This window comes from Ambystoma mexicanum, chromosome 4q, assembly GCF_040938575.1.
Source record: "Ambystoma mexicanum isolate Mex_15411 chromosome 4q, UKY_AmexF1_1, whole genome shotgun sequence".
Lineage (NCBI taxonomy): Eukaryota > Metazoa > Chordata > Amphibia > Caudata > Ambystomatidae > Ambystoma > Ambystoma mexicanum.
The window spans coordinates 113,476,146-113,497,898 of record NC_090928.1 but is presented as its reverse complement, the minus strand read 5'-3'; the positions used below and the strand labels follow the sequence as shown (position 1 = coordinate 113,497,898).

The 21,753-nt window shown below is 43.8% G+C and overlaps 1 protein-coding gene across 1 annotated transcript in view; it reads right to left on the bottom strand.

Moving 5' to 3' along the window:
* Positions 1–9,409: 9,409 nt before the first annotated feature.
* LOC138467516 (sodium/potassium-transporting ATPase subunit beta-1-interacting protein 2) overlaps positions 9,410–21,753 on the bottom strand; it is a 798,058-nt gene continuing 785,714 nt past the window's right edge. The window contains exon 4 of the mRNA XM_069607611.1: positions 9,410–10,684. Coding sequence (XP_069463712.1) covers positions 10,675–10,684 — 10 coding nt within the window. The 3' untranslated portion in view covers positions 9,410–10,674. The remainder of the gene's footprint in view (positions 10,685–21,753) is intronic.

Genomic DNA, 21,753 nt, shown 5'->3' with positions numbered 1-21,753 from the left:
CTTCATATCTTTTTGTTATCGTGCCCCTTGATGAAATCAGGAGTCCCTCCCTGGGATTTACCTCTGGTCCATAAGTTATTGCAAGCTCGTCTCTTCGAATCTGTGGGGTCACTGAATTTGAAACAGTTGACTCTTAAGACAGTGTTCTTAGAGTAAATCATATCTGTCTGGAAGCTGGGGGAAATTGGGGCTCTTATGAAATAGAATCCATGGTGAACTATTTTATAAGAAGCTCTGGTTCTTAGATGCAATATGTCCACCTTGACGAAAGTACTGCCTCAATTTCTTCAGGCACAGTCATAGTGGTATTGACAGTTCATTGATGGTAGCAGGTGCAAAATGGCACGATTAGCTGGGCATCTAATTAACCGTGTCTGGCAAATGCCTAATACTTATACACAGGCCCAAACTGTTGGCTTTGCCAGTGTTTGTTTTTATCAGGACTTCAGTGAAAGACATGCAGAGTGCTTTTTAATGAAGTGGTCAAATGTTGACCTGGTAAGACATGTTTATTATACCAGTTGAGGGTTTACAATTCCAATTAAGTCATTAACTCGTCATTAACTCTCAGAAGACTGCTTTGAAAAAACAATGGCAGGTACTTTGTGTGCACAGTTTGATGGCAAGGCTTGATAAAGCAAGTTCAAAGACTTCCAGGAGGTGTTTTGGGCGGGAAGATGCAGGAACTGGGTGGGAATGGCCATAGGGTTTACATGGCCTTGGGCATTCAAAAGGTGGCCACATAACCAAAGAACACCTACAGGCTGGGTGTCCCTCACATGCCATTGCTCCCTAAAAGCACTCTAATGCGGTAGTTTTGGCTTATATGTGTCACAAGCGTAACATAAGGCATGAAGGACATTTCGTGCATTTGGACAGAACCAGGCGCGCAATGAAAACATCCCATCCTTTATTACTCACTACCTAATACAACGTGTCGAACTCTTTTTTTAAAAAAATTAGATAGCTAACAGTGTTTTAGCGTCTGTCGAGCATTACAATAGCAATGGTGAAAAAAAGCTAAACAATGGTGTTCAGCGAAGATTGCTATGCCAGAGAAATTCACGCCATAGACTGTAGAAATCTCGACATTTAACACAATACGTATGTCAAGCTACGGATGTCTACTCCTAATGGGCAGGGAGAACAAAGTAAATCTCCCATGATGCAACGGGTGCCCAGCCAACCTCCCAGGAGAACCATTTTGGTGTCCGCGGGTAACGAGAACGTGCAACCTGTGACTGAATTCAAATGATTCTGTGACCGGTAGCGCCTGTTCCTGCCCCACACATCAGCTCAGTGGGGAGCAGGCCTCGCGGAAGCAGCAACAACTTCTTCCATTCCTTATTGCTGCTCGGCGAGGTACAGTGGGGCCCAATTATCCTTGTCTGTCCGCACGCGCGAGAAAACAGCAGGAGAGGTGAGGGTTGCACGCAGCCTGCTCTTGACATCTCAACTCGCATTGCTGCCTCTTTTCACGGTAAAGTGGCACCGACCAGCTGAGGCCACCCACCTCTGCTAAGACGCATTCGCATGAAAGCAGATCCAATAAAAAAAGTCACATAATGATAATGATGTGTTATTTATATAGCGCCTTTATGCAAAGCGCTTTACAGAGACACATTTACGTACAATATCACCCAACCAAAATTGGTACTCATGTGGCATTACGATCGGTTTGGATGTGATTTTGCAACATATGCTAATTGCATGCAGGTCACCACCAACTCTTACACGTTGCTGGTCCCTTGCATGTAATTTTAAACACTCCCAAAGCGAAGTGTAAAGGTAAAGAGAAGGGCAGATTCTAAGCTTGTGAGAAAAGCCATGTGGAAAGCAGACATTACCCCCTCCAGTTTCCGGCACCACCATTCTGCGGTAAGTGGAACGATTGCAGGGGAACCCGAGGGGAACAGTTCCCCTCGGGACGTCTTTATAGAAGGACAAAAGGGGCACTTGCCCTGGGCCCTGACCTCGGAGGGGGGGTCCCACAAGGCTGTCTGATGTAAAGAAGTCAGTTTCCACTGTTCATCAAATATAAATAGTGTGTGTCAGGATATTTTATGGCGTGCTGCGGGAGCTAAACACGTTGCCTGTCTGTTGTTGGCAAATGCATTCGTCTCTGATTAGTTCATCCAGTAATGCTTTCTGTTCACTGCGCTACACATAGTTCGCAATTCCCTACGGCTAAACTCCTGCAGCATTTTCAGCTTTCTATGGGGATTATATTGATCATGTGCAAAAGCCTAGGTTGAAATGCATAATTGGTCAATTTTGGTTCCGGAGATAGCTCAGCGTGTCAAGCACTCATTGCAGAGATCTGTGTTCATATGTAAGATTACGAAACCAAATTCCAGTAAGGCCGACTCAGCCTTTCCTATGTCTGAAGTTGATAAACCTGCATGTATATGAAGTTTGTTTTGTAGCTCATCAAGTGATATTATGAGCAATCTACCTGCACCCGATAGCGCTTGCTATAGAAGCAAATCTGCATCAGTATGGTGAAGGTCTATAAATTGGTTTCTTCCGACGGGTGGTTGTAAAGCCCAGGCAGTCACCCCTAATGATGAGCAGAAAGTGTTAGCCTGGAGAAGTGATAAAGTGGTAAAGTGCAGAAATTGTAGAGTGGTTGAAAATATCAGTGTTAAATCTTAACCAACGTGTGATGCTCATCTAATTTAATCTCGTATTGACAAATCTGTCAAAATTGCCAGTCCCTAAACCTTTCAAAATGTTCACCCTTCAGATTGAGTTCGTTATCAGGGCATCAGCTTCAAAAAGCCTCACTCACGGTTTCACTGGCTATAGTGTTGCTTCATCTATGATAATATGTGATATATTACACAACACAGCCACTTGTCTCTTTGCTCCCTAATGGCAACACCACTTAAAAACCATGTCCGCCTTCTAATCTCAGTCCGTCAAGATACAGACACATTCCTGGCAGCTTCTAATCTTCAACTACTATAAATACAATGGCATGTGTAGCATTCTCCTTGCTTCCAATTGTCCTCCTGTAACCATGATTGAGCATGTTTGCATTATGTGAGGCGACTAAGTGAGTCGTCTGTCTATTCTGGATTATGTGCACCTTTTTCATGAGATCTGTGACCTGCATTTATATTATGGCCGATATACCTTTCCTCATGGCTCTTCTTGATGAAAAGTGTCCTGTTCCTATGCTACACACATGTATCCTTGCAGTGGATTACTAATGTTGGCCTTGAAATGCTACATGTTTATTATTCTGATTATACCACGCATGAAGAGGGTAATGAAAGGGAGCACCCTTGCTTATTTTGATCGCTGCGAGGCATCATATCAAGCTACAGGTGGTGGTCATGATGAGGGGGGTGCGACCAGATATTCAGATCCCTTCATTCTTTTGGTTTGTTGGAGGGGGTTCCCAAAGGTGTCTGTGTCCCTGACCTTAAGCATGCTTAAAATGGCTCTGGCAACAAGCCCACCAATAGCCATCTACATACAAGTAAACATATTATGTTGTCATCATGCTCGTTTCCTACCCGCGTCATGTCATATTTTTTAGCATCCATCTTGGCAGCAGAGCATCCACATTCTGTATGCCGAGATTACATTACTCCATGGTAAATTATCCTACATTTTTCACTAGAGAGCCTCTCAAAATATTAAGCTACCTCTTTTACATTTCTTTTAATAACAACTACGTGTAGATTAACCACCCACAAGGAGGTGAGTGGCCCTCCCCAACCCAACTTTGAGACGAGTACTATAATTCATTCCGTACGTTTAACAAAGTCTATTACAATCTAGCACCATTTATTTGATATACCTTTAATTAGAAGACCAGATGCCATAAATTGAAGGCAAGGCTCTCAGGGCCCGATTCTCATCATGACGTAGTGAGCGTGCTAAATAGCACGACTAACTGCGCCATTTCTTGACGCCCACGCCTCACTGCTGTTATCATGTGGGCCTGGGCGTCTTTGCGAAGCACGACAGTGCTTTCCTTGTTATCTGTTATCTGCCTGTTTCTAATGGAAACAGGTGGATTGTAGAATCTCGGCAGCATTTTCGTTAAATAATGAGGGAATCGTTATTTAACGAAAATGATGCTGAGATGAAAACAAAAAAGCACGTGCTGTTTGGGTGAGCAGATGGTGACAGGTGGGTCCTGCACTGCCTTTGTTTATCTTTGTTTGCAGAAGAGTGCATTCTGCCATCCATATTAGAACCATGGCTGGCAGTATGCACTCTTCTGCAAACAAAGATGCAGTGCAGGACCCACCTGTCACCATCTGCACACCCAAACAGCTGTGTGCTTCTTGTGGCATTACTCCTGTGCATGTGCTTATTGCGGCACTCCTCCTGTACGACACCAATTCGGTACGATACTTTTGTGCCAATTTCAGGCAGTTCGAAATTGGAGGAGTGCCACAAGAATGACCATGCAAAAGGAGAGATAACAAAAGTGCTGGTTGCTAGGTCGGTTTTCAGCCCTTCTTAGCAACCGGCACCCATATTCCGAAAGTGGCTCATTCAGTCCGACTTTGGAAGAATGCGCCACCTTCAGAATAGGTGTTTATTACCGAAAATCTCGTTAACACTTTTTAGGACATTTTCGGTAATTAACACCCACTTGCGAATCAGGCTCTCAATCTGTGTGAAACACGCATCTGCATTTCTTTGCACTTGCCATATCGTCTTGCACTAGAAGGTAGGATCTCTTCCTTCTTAGAATCCGAATCCACACGCACCTCTACGACTATATTATTAATGTTTTTGACACTTTGCTTAACTTACACCGTGGGTGGAGTCGTACTGTTCTTCTAGTAGAAAAGCATAAAGAAATTATCTAACGAAGATTATTTTACCCTTTGGTGCCACCTTGCGGCCATTAAGGTGAAGTGCTGTCACAATACCATACACTGATTATACATTAGTATCGTTTAATAGCATGAAAGAATTTTTGTGCTCCTCGAAATCCATTGAAATATCATCTCTATCATTTTGCAGAGAATATATGTACCTCAACGCTTTAAAACGCGCCAAAGTGTTTACCTATTAAGACGTTTTCTCCTGATGAAGGGACTAGACTCCTACAACGCGCAGAGCTTCTTTTGTTTTATGCTTTATGCACTAATTTGATATCGAAAATAAAAATACGTTTTTCTTCAGTAAAAATAGAGAGAGGAATTCACTTACTGTATGTTGCTTGGCTAAATAGTACTTCAATATAACAAGTAATTAGCACTCATGAACACTTTCAAGACTTGACTGACTTAGTTCAGGATATAAGGTGTCCCAGAGACGCGAGTGTCCACCACTGAAAGACACTTTCCTTATTTAATTCACATTGGCAACTATCAGTGCCACAGCTGCTTTCTTCTTCCTTGCACCCACGAATCTCACCAGCATCTAAAAATGAGCAGACCTGTTCATCTAGAACAGGTGTGCGTTCCACTGGACAATATTCTCAAACTCAGAAAAGGATACTCAACCCCTTTCCAGTGAATGACGTTTCCAAAGGATGGGTTCACTGCAGGATTGGCAGCGTCTACTCACAGGGCCCAATGGATGGGCATAGAGGCCATTGTTGCCGCTCTGGAATATAGTGCCCAAGGGACAACCCCGGTGGGGAGGCTGCTTCATATCTTTTTGTTATCGTGCCCCTTGATGAAATCAGGAGTCCCTCCCTGGGATTTACCTCTGGTCCATAAGTTATTGCAAGCTCGTCTCTTCGAATCTGTGGGGTCACTGAATTTGAAACAGTTGACTCTTAAGACAGTGTTCTTAGAGTAAATCATATCTGTCTGGAAGCTGGGGGAAATTGGGGCTCTTATGAAATAGAATCCATGGTGAACTATTTTATAAGAAGCTCTGGTTCTTAGATGCAATATGTCCACCTTGACGAAAGTACTGCCTCAATTTCTTCAGGCATGGGAGCTAGTACTACCAGCTTTGTTTCAGAGTCACTCATCTCCAGAAGAAGAGAGATTGCACACCATGGATGTTCTGAGTGCTGCTTACCTACCTGGAAAGAAAACATCCCTGAGGTAGTTAGATAATCCCTTTGTTCCAGGGCAGATAAGAAAGGTTTTGGTGATCTCCATCAGCAAGTGGATTCTGTCTGGCTTTGCGAAGGATGTCATCCCTAAAGGTGTGAAAGACTTAATTTGTGTGCTTTTTAGTAATACATTTATGCAGGTAATTCTGCCGCTGAAAGGGAGGCACATTACACTGAACATATAAGCCTTTCCTTTTTATGGCATGGTAGCCAGAAGGGTCACACAATTAAACAGCCACAGTAATTTGATATCATACTAATGTCAGCTTGGTGAGCCCTCCTCCACTATGATGGGTATGTGCCTTAGCTGTCTGACCTAGGTGCCTTCATTGCAGTCATGTGGGACAATGGCCTGGAAGCTGCCTGTTGATCCTCCTGGAGGAAGGGTAAGACCTCCCTATCAGGGGACAGGAACCCTGCCAAGTAGGTCACCTGGGAATCTGGCTCCAAAGGCAACACTGACATAGGAAAGACAATTTCACACAAGGGTTCTGACCACTGGAGTCCTTGTTAAGTCAGCAGACATGGGAAGTGGGTAGAGTAAAAGTAGCAAGAGGAGAGAGGTCGGCTAAAAGAGGGGTTCCACCATCTCGGTTTCTGCTAGGGTTCTCTACCACTTCTTATCCACCCCTCACTTTCTGCAAACAGAGGACTCTGCGTATGATGTCATTAGGCAAAGGAAACTTTCTTATAGCAACCTGTATTCTACCGCTGACAACATGCTTGCTTTAGACCAATCCACTGTGACATTTTACTTCTATAAGGGCAGGAAATAATGTTCTTAGTTTATTCATCTTTGTTCTCTCACAAGAAGAAGGAGTCACTGGGCCTCTGTTGGCAATACATTAGTTTGCATACATACAACAATACAGAATATAGAAACAGGTCTGCCATAGAGGTGTAGACAGAAGGACTCCAAGGAAGAGGGCATTGCTGCACCTTAACCATCCCAAGGGATCAAGGGGGGGGGGTGACACTGCCATTGTACCAAGGCCTCTCTGCTGGCTGTGCATTGTAACCAAGAGCCTGCTCACTAGAGCTGAAGGATCCCTGTAGGTGTCAAACCACATCCTGAACAGGAAGTACAGAACTAAGGTTTCACCTTGTCTTTGGAGACCCTGGATGGGTCCTCAAAGCAACACAGAAGGCCAGAAGTAGCTGGGACCGAGTTTTATCAGCCCCAAACACCAACAAGATGGCAAAACTGTGCTCAATGCACATTGAGACACCACAGGACATGCAGTGCTTCTTATAGCACACTACGCACCTTTCAAAAGCTTACTTGCCTTTCGTACCTTCCAGTTGCTGGCTTGATCCACTGAAGCCGACTACTCTCGTATCGACCTGATTGCCAACTCGACTCTGTGGAAGCAACTGGTTTAAACGCTAACTCATCCTGTGGGAAGCCATCAACTCCCCTATCTTAGATGCAGACCCAAACCTGCAGACTTCGCGCTCTGAAACACTTGTGTACGAGCGCGATAGTAATAAAATATCAATCAATCAATCAACCAGACAAAGCATTGTTTTACTGCTGATTCGACCACTACCTTGAGCATTGGGAAGCCATTGATTCAAGCATCTCGAATGGTAACTCGACCCAAGGAGGGACCACACTTTCACGCTGACTCGACAGTGGGACCACACAAGTTGAACGTCTCGACACATGATTTATCACATTGAAAGCCCCTAGAGCCCAGGCTAAATGCTGTTGAGAACCCAAGACAAGAGCAAAGGGTATTTTGAAGATGCACCATTTCCCTGGTCCACTTTAAAAGACCACAGTTACTTTTAAGCTCCTCTTCTCTGCCTTTTTGACCCTATCCTTGAGGACTTCCTGCCTGAACATCCCTGCTTATCTACCCAATTTGCCCTTTCTTATCAAAAGTCTGCATTCTCTGTGTTTTTCTTTTAGGGGTGGGTCCTCAGTGTTTTTAATTAGTTGATTGCATTGATTGTTTTTATTAAAGTTCCTTTTGTTTTTTACAGAACTTTGATTGGACATTCTTCAATTTTGGTGCCACTCTGCTATTGTTGTTTGCATTGCAACTGTAACAGCTCACACCCCTCCTGACAAGGACATGGGTAGTATAGCTCATTGGCGCTGTGCTCATCTTGGAAGTGAGACGACGCAGAGCAACGCAGGTTCAAATCCTGTGTTCGTGCTTGAAACCCCTTCAGTATTAAGTGCGTTATAAAAGAAAAACTATTATTATTATCATAAGATATTCAGTGCCCTCAGCCTGCGCTACCAAAAGAGGCGAAGAAGGTATACCTGTCAGGATGTGCCGGTTCCACCTTTATGACTGAGATCTATTTTGGTTTAGTAGTAGTGTGCGGCTCCACTATTCGTACCTGTACTTTTTCATACCAGTAGTAATTTCATCACAGCCATTGCCTCAGTGGTTACAAAGTCCCCTCTCCTGGACACATTTCAAGATCCACCTGCAAGAGGGATGGCCGCCTCATGGGCGGACGCACAAGGGGTGCCTCTTGTAGACATTTCTATGGCAGCCACTTGGACTGACCATAACGCATTCATTTGTCAGCATACACTTAATGCGTATTACCCAGCTGCTTGCTCATTGGGCATGAGCATCTTGAGGAAAGGCACTCAATGAGAGTGGGGTGCTGCTCACGAGCCTGAATTAATAAAAGTGATAGGAGCTGCTGCATAAATTAAGGTAGTCGACGTGGAATATTTATAAGTGCTGTCCAATGAATAGCTTTGGCATGCTCAAGGCTAAGTATTTGGACTAGGAAGAGTGACTTGGAGGTAATGCTTCGATTACTTACCAACAATCTTCATTACTTCTAATCCCACTCTTCCTCATCACAGTACTGTCTTCGCACCTATGCCACCTTCGAGGCAAATGGATGAGCCCATAATCCAGTGGGGAAAGGGCAGCTATGGGTGTGTAGGTCCTTCAGCTATTATAACAAGAGGACAGGGGGTAGCACCTGAAAAAGAGTGGAAAAATAGTTGTGGATCAGAGGTGAGTAGCAGGGGCATCGACTTCAGGTTTTCCATGGGGGTGCCAGGGCCTGGAAAAAAATATGTCATATTTAAAGTATAAGGGTTTTTTTTATGCAGAAGGCCTTTCCCGGGGGGTGTCCGAGCCCCAGAGAACCAGCGTACTCAGCACCCCTGGTGAGTACCTCATAGGTAAGTACAGTGACGATGAAGAGAAGGACTGGGAGTATAATGTCTGTGGCCAGTGTGAGTGTTGTCAAGTGATGTGACCAGGTCTAAAGACAACAAAGAAAAGAGTCTCCAACAGATTGGGAACATGATTTTGCTTAATTTCATGCATTTGTGATACTGGTAGTAAAATTGCTTTTAAACATATCAAACAAATAAGACACGCCTAAGACTTTTGTTTATTTCTTCATACATAGAGCTCGTCTATCATTAATTCCCAAAGCCATTCCTTTGTCAACCACAGAAGAGTACAGATTTTTCAGGCACAATAAAATACAGGAAGATTGCACACATGTTAATACATACGTAAATCCTGCATACATCAAACACATGTTTTTTTAAAATATGTCACCATTTAAACTAGTGCCACGCCCACTCCCCAAAAGGCTGCCATAAAAAACAATTTTCACCTACAGAGTATTTTAAATTGTAATTGGATATAAAAGAGAAAACACGGGTCTAAATATTAAGCTGGCCTTGGTTAATAGAAATCTCCAGACGCGTCACCTATTAATTGATAAAAGACATAACGAGTAAGTTATAAAACCGCCTACAGCGCAAAGCGTAAAAATGGCGGCCTTGGGAAGCAGGCCTGTTGACATTAGTGATAGAAGAACATCCATTTTTTTTTTCTAAGGAGCAATCCACAACCATACGAAACACCCCACCCAAACCCCAGCAAGGAGTACATTCTGTACAACTTTGTTTTCATAGCATTATTAGGAACTGTTCAAGCTCTACAGTAAAACACTTTTTTTTTCTTTGACAGGAGACAGCTTGCAGGTTTCTGGCACAGACACCTACGGACTGCAATGAAGCAATGCTGGCGTATGTTCCCTGATACAAAAATGCTTTACCGAGCAATCCATGCTAAATGTTTACAGCTGCAAAACAAGCTGGCCGTCAGCCAGTCACTCACTTCCGGGTTCAAACTGTTACTTTCTGTGTGTGTTGTCCTTTTGGGGTAAGGCAAGTACTGATCTCCCCATTTACCCGTCGGCGAAGAAATACGCAACTTGCTACGATTTGCTTGCTTCATCTGCGGTGGTTCGCCTTGGCACATGTTAGAGTTTATCAACGGAGCTGTTCGTGACCTGGAAATACAATGTTTCCCCTTAACTTCTAAACTCGCCATCAATATATGCCAGTTAAAAGTCTGCTAATATAAAGGCAGAGAAAGGCTACGGCCAGCAGGGGGCACTGATGCTGCGTTCCCTGATTTTTGTTGAGAAAATGATGAAGCCAGCGGCAGCAGTGCTGCGTACATTTGGAAAGAGCCGTTCGGACGCTCGAGCGGCTGCTTCTTTTGTTTTTGTCCTTCATCTTTTTATTTGCTGGCTTCCCTTCCTCTTCAGAGAATAGAAGCGAGGTCACGATGCAACAGGTTCTTTGAAAGCTTCTTGCAATCACGCACACGTCACCTTTTTCACTTTGACCTGAAAGAAGAAAGCGGAAAGGGTTGTTTAGAAAAAAACCTCAATCTTTTTCTCCATCCGATTTATTGTTTATACACTCTTTAGAAAATGCGAGAACACAACAAATGAAAGGTGCCATGTGATGGCAATGTAGAAGCAGTGCATTCATTGATGTTACCTCATATATCATTTATAACGACACTTGTCAATGACAAATATTCACATCAGTATTAGGAGACTACACAATGTAGGAGAAATTGAAAGTGGAGATTAGGTCCACTGCCAGGAAAAGCCCAAGCACTCAAGTGCGAGTTATCAACACCAACACACAGAGAACCTTTACATGCCCAGGTATTTACACCATTAGAAGTGCTCACAGCATTATCAGGGAGTGCCATCAAATGGATCTATGTGATCACTTCGAAAATAATATTTCGAAGCCCAAAATACAGATTTCATTTCCTTTTACCCCATTTCACCACACATATATATCTGCGCGGGGAGACCCCCCTCAACCCTCTTCCAGAGCCCTCCACCTTTGTGGTGAAATGGGGCTGTCGAAATTCGGTATTTTGGGCCTCGAAGTGATTGCATTCGACATTTTGAGATGATACCCCATCATATTTGTATGCTGTGATACTATGTAACCATTGACTCTGAACTGTAAACACGTTTTTCATTGGGCGGCTTCTTTGTAACCCTTAATCAAGCCTTCTTAAGCTCGGATACAGCGCCTCGATGCCAGCAGGCTGTAGTGCGCTCTACAAATCCAAATAAATAAATACATAAAATAAATATTAACAGGTACTTATAACATTGCCAGTGATGGCATTCTAAAACCCAGACACACTATTGGCACCACTGAACAACTTCTATCACTTTTTCATTGTGTATGTTCCAGCAGTATGGTGTATATTTGTTTTATCTGTTGAAGTGCAGATACCATTACCCCTTCATCAAGGCTTCCTCATCACAATCATTGCATAAGTGAGGCACAGTCTCCCACAACAGACTTCCCAAACTCCTGTTTGCCACATCAGCACGGAGGATTTCTTAGACAACTTATTTCTCAGTGTTTTTGAATGTTTGGCTCTCTCTGCTAACCCTTCTGCATCCCTACTCTTGGCCTGGTCTTCCCAAGCTACCACAATAGGAATGGGTGGTGGTGAATGACGAGGACGGTGATGAGGAAGATGCAGACTTAGAGTAATGAAGATTAAAGGGACGTAATTGGGACATATTATTCGTTGATTAAACAGTCTGTGCTGTCCGAATTTATGTTACCACTGTCAGGATGAAATGACTTCAGTTCTGCAGGAGTACAAGGATGAGTAGTGGCTAAACACCCTACTCAACCCTAATACTACCCTAGCACACACTTTAAGTTAATTTAGAAAGCAATCCCTGCATTTTTGTATGTTAAAAAAAATTGTTTCCAAAATTAACCTAGAATACTCCTCTTCCCCTAAATAATAATCACAGCTATTGCCATAGCTCAATATATTGTAGTTTTTAAGTATTTACTTTTTTGCCAGTGAAAAATAATTCTAGATCTCAGAAAAACGTTTGAAAAAATAACTACACAATCCCCAAGCCCCAAATCTTTTATCATCCTTTCTGAGCCTGTCCACATGCTTCCTAATGCCATTTTAGTTTCCAAAAATGATTCTAGCTTCAAATAGAGATTTCCGTAATGGTGGAATTTCAGAACTGAGAAACCTTGGAACCAGCAATGCATCATGGGAGATATAAATAACTTTTTGAGTTCAGGGGCACTCCGCTCTATGCCAAAAAAATAAAAATAAATGAATGACTGGATGGATTTACACCAAACAAAAAAGGATTTACTTTGAGCGCTTTGCTGACGACTTGTTTATTATTTGGCGCAAATGCGCCTAGCGGTTTGGGTTGTGCGCTTGAGCACACATTGGACATTTTTTCTATGGGGAAAATTAATGGAAAGTGAAAAACACACAATTTTTTAACCTTTATATTTTTTGAACCGTAACACGGATTTGCAGAACATGGTCCAGTTTTGGGGGGCTGAGCCTCAATCGAAAAAATGTCAAATGTCGTTCTGATCTGCCTTACGGCTCAAAAGTTATATTAGTCATAGAATGTTCACATTTCCTATGGTTAATAGGTTTCACCTTAACTATAGGGCGACTAGGGTCACCCTATATATATATAACCTTGTTAGTGTTTTTGGGTATTAATTGTGCTTAAAAAGTTTTTATTTCATTTATTACATTGAAACAGTTGTGCAATGAAAGACCTAGGTAAGCCAATGCTTGTTTACTCAATCCTTTGTTCTGATTAGACAAGCTTTTTACGTGACTTGGCAATGAAGATCTCGATTCACTCCTGACATCAGCAGGGAAGATATCTTCTTCATCACACCTCCCTTTTTTTCATCATGGTACCCACATAGTAATCCTACCTGAACCTCTACATCCCCCTTCCTCATCCCAGTTCTCAATAGTAATCTCACCTATATGCTCCCACATCCTTCTTCGTCGTCCCAGTATTGAATAGGAATCTGTCTTTTACCCCCACATCCCTCTTTCTCAGTAGTCTTCCATTATCCCCCTCATTCATCCTTGTCACAGCTCCATAACTACCACCATGTCACTCTTCCTCCTCATAGTACCCCACCACCACGTCACTCCTTCTCATCACATTCCTCCACTACCACCATGTCACTCTTCCTCCTCATAGTACCCCACCACCACGTCACTCTTTCTCATCACATTCCTCCACTACCACCATGTCACTCTTCCCCCTCATAGTACCCCACCACCACGTCACTCTTTTTCATCACATTCCTCCACTACCACCATGTCACTCTTCCGAACCACAGTCATCAATTACCATTACATCACTCTTGTTCATCACAGTACTGAACTACCACCACATCACGTGTCCTCTTCACAGTACCCCACTACCACCAGTTAACACTTTCTCATCAGAGTACCCCACTATCACCAACTCGCTGTTCCTCATCAGAGTACCCCACTATCACCACCACAATCTTCCTTGACACAGTCCCCCACTACCATCATGTCACTTTTCCTCATCACAGTACCCCACTATCACATCACTCTTGCTCACCACAGTCCCCCACTTCCATCACATCACTCTTCCTCAACAGAGATCCCCGCTATCACCTAGTCGCCTTTCCACTTCACAGCCCCCACTACCACCAATTCACTATTTTTTCACAGTCACTCACTAGCACCACATCACTCTACCTCATCACAGTACCTCATTACCACCAAATCACTGTTCTTCATCACAGCACCCCACTACCACCACCTCACTGTTGATACAACATCATTTATGTTATCAGAAAGAAAGCCTGAATTTCAGGTGGTGGGAGGTATAGCACACCAACACTTTGGAATTCAGTGAAAAAACATTTGTTAAGGGACAGTTAAGGCAAATAAGTTCAGTGCAACAAAACTCTTGAAATGCAGTGAGAAAACTTGGGTTAAACCACCGTTAAGGTGAAACTGTCTGGCGCAACAAAACCCTTGAAATTCAGTGAAAAAAACTTTACTTGATGTGACTTTAAGTTTTCCATTTAATGCCACAAAAGCCATGACATTTGGCAGGTGTTGGAAGCTATGCCTCCTTAACTATGAGGCCTCCATTGCACAGCCCCTGTGAGCACTGATGACATCACTAATGACATCACATATGACATCACTTAGGACATGCCAATGGTTGGCAGCTGGATGGTGTCGAATCAAGCTTCACACTTTTGTGCTTGTGGGTCAAAATGTGTTTGAAGGCGTTGTTTTGTGTTTATCCCAGGCGGCAAGTCTGCATTGAGTCAGGTTCAAGTGGGTGCACTCTGTGCTTCGGAGGCCACCATGAAGAGTTTTACGATCGAGCACGATTCAAGATGAAGAGTACCCCAGTTTGGGGAGATAAGTGATCCAGAGGTTCGAGTCGAGCTGCAATGAGAGGTGATGGTGGTCTGATGCTTGACTTGATGATATGGTGGTTCAAAGTAGTCTTCATGATGTGCTGGTGCTTGAGCCTAACAGGTGATGGGGATCTGCTGGAGACATGCAGCTTCTAGGTGGTGTGACTAATGCAAACAGAAGTGGTTTGAAGTTGGAGTGAGTATCAAAGGCAGGAAAGGCCCTGTTGGTTCAACGTTGTTAAATATGGTTTGAAGATAGCTCAAATTGGGTGAAGTAGCAACATCAGGGACCCTGGCTATTCAGGCTGGCTGTTCTGGCTCTCAGGATGCAGTGAAACCCACTGCAGTGGGCTAAAGGAAAAGGGGATGCCTCTTCAGTCTCTGTTCTCCAGCCTAGGGAGGCTTGCAAGCAGAGTGGTAGGACGTGGTCCTCAGCAACATTATCCCCAATGTGGCCTGGCAGTGGGGAGGCAGCAAAGCTTGCCTTTGACTTGGAGCATTCTTTATTCACCTCAATGGCTAGGGGCTTTGGAAAGGTCAACTCTCCCAAAAGAGATCCAAATTAATTCTTCCTGATGTCCAGGAATGAATCAAAGAAGGAGTGGGAGACCCCCACATTTGTAGGTAAAAGGCCACAAGAGATTGGATGAAAGAAAGTATGACTGCTATAAGGTGCCCAATCCCCATCCCTGAGACAAGTGACCCTTGTCACCTGATGTCATACCTAGAGTACCTTGGTCAGCAGGAAGAAGAGTGGATGGGAAGGAGAGAAAATCCCTAAGAAAAGTAAGATGAAGGAATTCTTCCACAAACCCCTTTGTGATCTTTGACTTTTGTAGCTCTTCCCTTTGCCTGCCTCCAGCTCCTACTGTGAACCAGGCTGTTGTTATGGAACTGTCTCTTTGAAGCTAGGGTCTAAGGGCAACTCCAGCTTGGAGATCCCAGCCCTGGCAAGGGAGGAGGTACCCCTCTTCCCACAGAATCAACAGAGGCATGCATCCTACCTTTTGTCTCATTCACTGTAATGCTGACAGGCAAGTGCCTGAAATACACATAGCCTTCCATAGCTGGTCTGTGCTCATCTCACGGGGATGACACTGGTATGCTGCAGTTCAGGTGTGGCTTTAATAATTATATGAACTACCAGCCACCATACCAATACCTAGGTATGTCTTATAATTCCAGATTATCCTGCCACCAGGTTGGTTGTTTATTATAATTATCATTGTTTTTGGAGCAGAGGTGTAGATTTAATTGCAGCTGCTGCACTGCAGTTCCTTTGCTGTCACAGCAGCTAACAAACAGGGCACATGTGATCTCTGAACCAGATTTATGCTACGGAGAGCAGGATCTGCATATCAGGGCACAGGTGTACACTATCCTTTTGGCATGGAATTTAATGAAAGCGGGTCTGGTTAGCAAACCAACCTTTCTGAGATCGATGCTTGGGTATTGGGGCACATACAAATACATCACTGCCTCGATTTTGGCCTTTAGAGGCTGTTTCTCACCACCACCCACGTGGTGTCCGAAGCAACAGTACCCTGTGCTATCTCGTACTTGGAGGCCTTAGTAGTCAAGTCAGCCTTCTGTATGGCTTGAAGCTCCAGTTTAAAATGGGATAGATGGTCTTCCCACCTGTGACTGAAAACAGCATCATCCAAATTGGCAATGCTGATATCCTCTAGTCCTGACAGTACCTGGTTCACCATCCTCTGAAAGTGGCAGTGGCATTTTGCAATGTAATGGCTATAACAGTGAACTGATAGTGCCATTCCGGAGAGTAAAATGCTGACCTCTCTATTGCTTTGTCAGTTAGGTTGACCTACAGTACCTTGGCATGAGGTCAAAGGTGCAGCTTAGTTCATTTCTTAATATATACAATGTTCTCCCTTCTCAATCTGGCTTTCGTTCTGGGTTCTCCACAGAAACCGCTCTACTGTGTGATTCTGTTGTTCATGTGAATCATCACAAACTTTCTTCTATTATTTTCTTCCTAGATGTTAGCGCTGCTTTTGACATGGTGGATCATTCTATTCTTTCTACACCGTCTTCTTTGGGTCTTTCTAGTTCTTCTTTTCGTTGGTTTTACTCTTATTTCTCTAATCGTTCCTTCACTGTCACCTGGAAGGGTTCTACTTTTCAGTCTTTCCTTCTTTCTTTTAGTGTCCCGCAGGTGCCCCAGTGCTCTGTTCTGGGCCATCTTCTTTTCTGTCTTTACACCATTTCTTAATGTTCCTTGATTCTTGACTTTGGCTTTCATGTTCATTTAAATTCTGATGACACACAGATTTTTCTTTCTTTTCCCTCACTTAATGATTCCATTCATCATTGCCTCTCTGTTGTCACTTGGCCCTCCAATCTTGGCTGGCCTCTCAGTTTAAATCTGAAAAAAAATAGATTTTATTTTTTCCGGCTTCTATTTCGTCCCCGTGAGCTATCTCCTTACCCCCGTTACAGCTTTCTGTGAATTTTCAAGCCCGAAATCTTGGTTTTCATTTTGATTCTTCATTTTCTTTATTGATACACATTTCTTCTATGGTTCACTCTTGCCGGTTTCATCTTTTTAATATCAGAAAAACCTGTCATCTTCTTACCCTTTCTTCAACTAAAACTCTCCTTCAAACTATTGTTCTTTTACGTCTGAAGTGCTGTTGTTCCTTATATGTTGGTTCTGACTAATTATGCTCTGCTTCCCTTCAATTCTATTCTTTACTCATTGGTTCGTATCCTTTTCTGCCTTCCCTTGTCTGCTACTATTTCCCCTTATCTTGCCCATCTCCTTTTACTCCATGTTAGGCAATGTTTTGAGTTTCATTTTGTATGTATAGTCTGTAAGTCTATCCATCCTTTAGCTCCCCCTTTTTTATGCTCTTTCATTTCTTTGATTCACCCATCAAGAAAGTTGCTTTCTGCTTCTCAGTTTCAGTCATCAGTTCTGCACCTCTGTGCTTCTTCTAGGTTTCGCTTCAAATGCTTTCCTGCGCCAACCTTTCACAGTTTAAAAAGCATTTGAAACTCCATTTGCTTCACTCGAATTCAGAAATTCTCCAGGTTCCATTATTTTTGTGTAGGTCTGTGAGTTCTCGATTTTCTCCTAATATTGTACTGATGTTCTAATACCATGTAAAGCACTTTGGATAAAAGCGTTATATAAATTATGTAAATAAAATAAATAATAAAGGTACTCATGAACTTGGCCGAACCTCATCTGTCAATGAGCTTGTCTGGCCAACGTACGGGGTGTGCATCTGCCTTGGTAACATGATTGAGCCCTCTTTAGTCCACACAAAAGCAGACTTCAATCTTCCCACTACTGGCTTTTTAGGGACCAGTTGCGCAGGACTGGCCCATGGGCAGTGAGAAGGCTCAATAACTCCCAAGTCCAACATCTTCCTTTTCCTATCTGCTGTGAATCCTACACTTCACCAGATCACTGTCTCTGGTGTTAATATCATGAATGTACCAATCAATCTTCCCTGGAGTACCAATCAATCTGCTGGCAGTCTCACAATCGCAGTAAAGTCTCAGCAGATCTGAACTCTGTCTAGAGACCCATCAGTGGGCTCTGTATGCAACAAGTCTTGAAGGGGGTATGTCTTTACACTAATTGTCGGTTGCCAGTGCCATCAATAAGACACCCGGCTGTGATGAGGCTTCAGCCAGTTGACATTAACGACCTGACGCAGCTGTTCCTGATGTTTGGCAGTAATGAGGAAATTAATCCCATTAACCTTTTCCAGTACCACTTACAGCCCAATCCACTTGTCATGAAGGTTACTGGACTTGAATGGTTCGATGATGGAGACCATCTGACCTGGCGGGTACTCAATCTTTTTGGCCTTCTGGTGCCTCATGAGCTCCTGACTGACCTTCATTTGTTGGATGCTCTGTTCTCTGTACTTGCCCATTTTGGATCTGAGGCCAAACAAATAATTGACTACACCATTGCATCATTGAAGGAATTTGGAGAATGTCCTCCCATTCTTCCCTCACCAGGTTTAGGGGACCCCTAAGAGGATGGCCAAACAGAAGCTCAAAGGGACTGAGCCCTCCACCGCTCTGTGGCATCTTCTGGTAGGCAAAGAGATGACATGGCAGGAGAATAGTCCACTTTCTTCACAGGGACAGTTTCAAGCTACCTATCAAGACTTTAAATGTCTTATTGAAGTGCCCGAGCAGCCCATTCATTTGTGGGCGAGAGGCTGTGAAAACTTGTAAGTTATCACACATTAATTCCATCTGGCCTTCAGATATGAAGTTGGTTGCCCTGTCATAAATAACGTCTTTAAGGAAACCCGCATGAGTGAATGTCTCTATTAAAGCCTTTGCCACCATGGGGACTTTGATGCTTCATACGGATACTGTCTCTGGGTCGGAATTTCGGAATTTTGGAATTTTCTGGGTGGCATGGTCTACCACAAACAAAATGTACTGGTTCTCTCTAGTGGTCTAAGGAGCCAAAGGACCAACAATGTCCATACCTATTCTCTCAAAGGTCTCCCAACCACTGGTAGTTGAATGAAGGGGTCCTTCATGCATCTGCCCGACTTATCAGATGCTTGCCAAGTATGGAAGGACCTGACAAGGTCTTTAATTTTTACTCTCATATGGGGCACTCCTAAGAGACCTGCCAAAGAAATGTTGTGAGCCAAGTCCAGTTGGAACCCTTACTTTGCCTTTCCGTGGGAGCAGATAAAACATATGGTTGAGATTTACCTTCAATCTTTTGGGGTTATTTCTTAGCAGGTGGGTGCACACTTTTGTTCTTACTGCCCTTGGGTGTGCTTATTATCACTTGCCTTAACATCTGATGTAGATATAGTTGCCTGACCACTTTTTTTTTTAAGTTGAGTGCTCACATACCCGACAGCCGCCTTAGCAAGCACCCTAGGCTCTGTGATACTCCTGCTCACTAAATACTAGAACCCTGGGACCTGTGAAAGGCTACACTTCCCCTGCTCATTGGGGTATGGTGGAATCTCCATTGCTGTCCTCCCACCACCTCTATGCCCCCAGAGAAACGGCTGCCTGAGCTGGAAGAACAACATTGCTGATGGCCTGATGGAACTTCTCCACCCCACAACCGTCCTCAAAAGCATGGAGGCTCTTAAGCAGTTTGGATTTCTCTGCTTTAATGCCCTGAGGGAGTAGGCTCTCTCGACTGAGCTCTCAGAGGAAGTCTGACTTTCAAAATTCAAGATGGACTTTGTTTAGGAATCCCCAATCTGCTTCCAGTTGTCAGTCCAGAAAAAAAATACCCTCCCATAACGTAAGCAATGTATTTTGTTGGCCGAAGACCAACCGCCTCATATGTCAGTATTAGCAATTGCAGACTCACAAGCATGACCAAAGTGCGTCCATTTTAATAGGATTAGAATTCACCATTTTGTCTAATTTTTGCTTCTTGCTTTCTGTTTAAACTGCTTTGCTGTAAGCTTATTCTATTCCGCTATTTCATTGTTGCTCATGATATGATATGATATGATATGATCGTTTATTTATATAGCGCCTATACACAATGTGTTTCAAAGCGCTTCAAGGCAACGGAGGGAACAAGGGAAAATACAACCACATTCTTACAGGCCATGAACAGTAAGGATGTGAAATTAACTATCGTACTCGGCCTGACGACATTTCAGATAGTGCAAGAGCTAAGACATAGATAGGGAAGGGAGGGGGAGAGTGGGAAGGAAATGGAAACAGACAGGCGACTACCGTACTAGGCCTGATGACATTTCTGGTAGAGCCGAAGAAGACCAAAAGGTGAGGGAGAGGGGTGCAGAAAGGGAGGGGAGGAACAAAACAAGCGACTATCATACTAGGCCTCACGACATTTCAGATAGTGCTGGAGGGGTGGTGGGGAGGAAAAAAACAGTAATGGGAGGGTGGAGGAAACAGACCAGGTTGCTATTATATCAGGTCCAGGGACAATTCTGATAGTGTAAGTGCATAGAGCAAGGCCACAAGATACATGTTGAAACACAACGCGGGCAATCCAGACTGCAATGCCCGTTCTCCTTCCTCACAAGTCCTTGGAAGTAAGCAACAAGGCATTTAATCATTACGCAGGTGCCAGTTAGTATCGCTGATGTGGTAGAAATGGTAGAAAACGAACAATTAATGGTTTGACTTATGCTCTCTTTTACGGCCCCCCTTCACTGAGCCATGTAGAGCCCTGGAGAGCGAGTTGACCCCTAGCACAGGAATAGAAAGTAGAAGATAGCGAGGCCTGGAATGTGTCTCTCCCCTGCATGCAACTTGCTTGAAAGAACATGAGCAGGGTGTTCTCTAAAACAAAGAATCATGTCTGCGAGTCCGCAAAATTGCAAACTGTTGCTAAATGAATGTCTGAAGGTGTCATATTGATCACAATTGTCAATAATCGAATCCATTTCAAAGGAAATACATTATGGGCGGTTTTGAATATGTCATTACTGATAGCAAGATGTTCGCTTTGTATATATGTAACTGTTGTAAAATTCTCGCTCTCTTGCGTCGCTCAGGATCTGGAGACACACGTTGCAGGACGTGAGACCCAGTTGGCCAACTGAGACTATTTGCTTTGCAATAAACCCTAGCTTTTGGGAAAACAACCTTGTGTCTGGCGTATCAGTTCGTGTGTGGTGATTGTGCCTTGTTTCCATACGCGAGGGTCCCCTAGGGGCCCCATCAAAATGGCGCCTGAATAGGGACCCTCCCCCACTTGTTCCATCGTGTACGTTGTAATATAAAGAAGGCGACAGGAGAAAACGAAGCGAGGACGAGACGGTCGAGCTGGGATCAAGAGGTGTTCGGGGCGCCCCTGTGAAAGCGATGAGAGACTCCTTTGCAGATCTGTACACAGCTGATCCCTGATCAACGTGTCCGGCCAGAGAACAAGGAGGCGAGGGTCCTGAAATGAAGCAGAGTGAGCCAAGATGCACAGACACGACGATTATTGGTTGCGTCAGTATACAGACGAATTGCATCTTGAAAGATGATTTGGTTGATCAGGTGAGTCGTGCCCCGATTCGAAGTAACCCTGATATTGGTTGAGAGTTGGTTTTGTAAAATCAAACGCCCAGGATAAGGTTAATTAGCCAAGGGTAAGGTTAAAACATGCCTGGGGCATTGCCTACCTTCCTAGTGGGAGTTTTCCACTGCGGTAGACAATCTT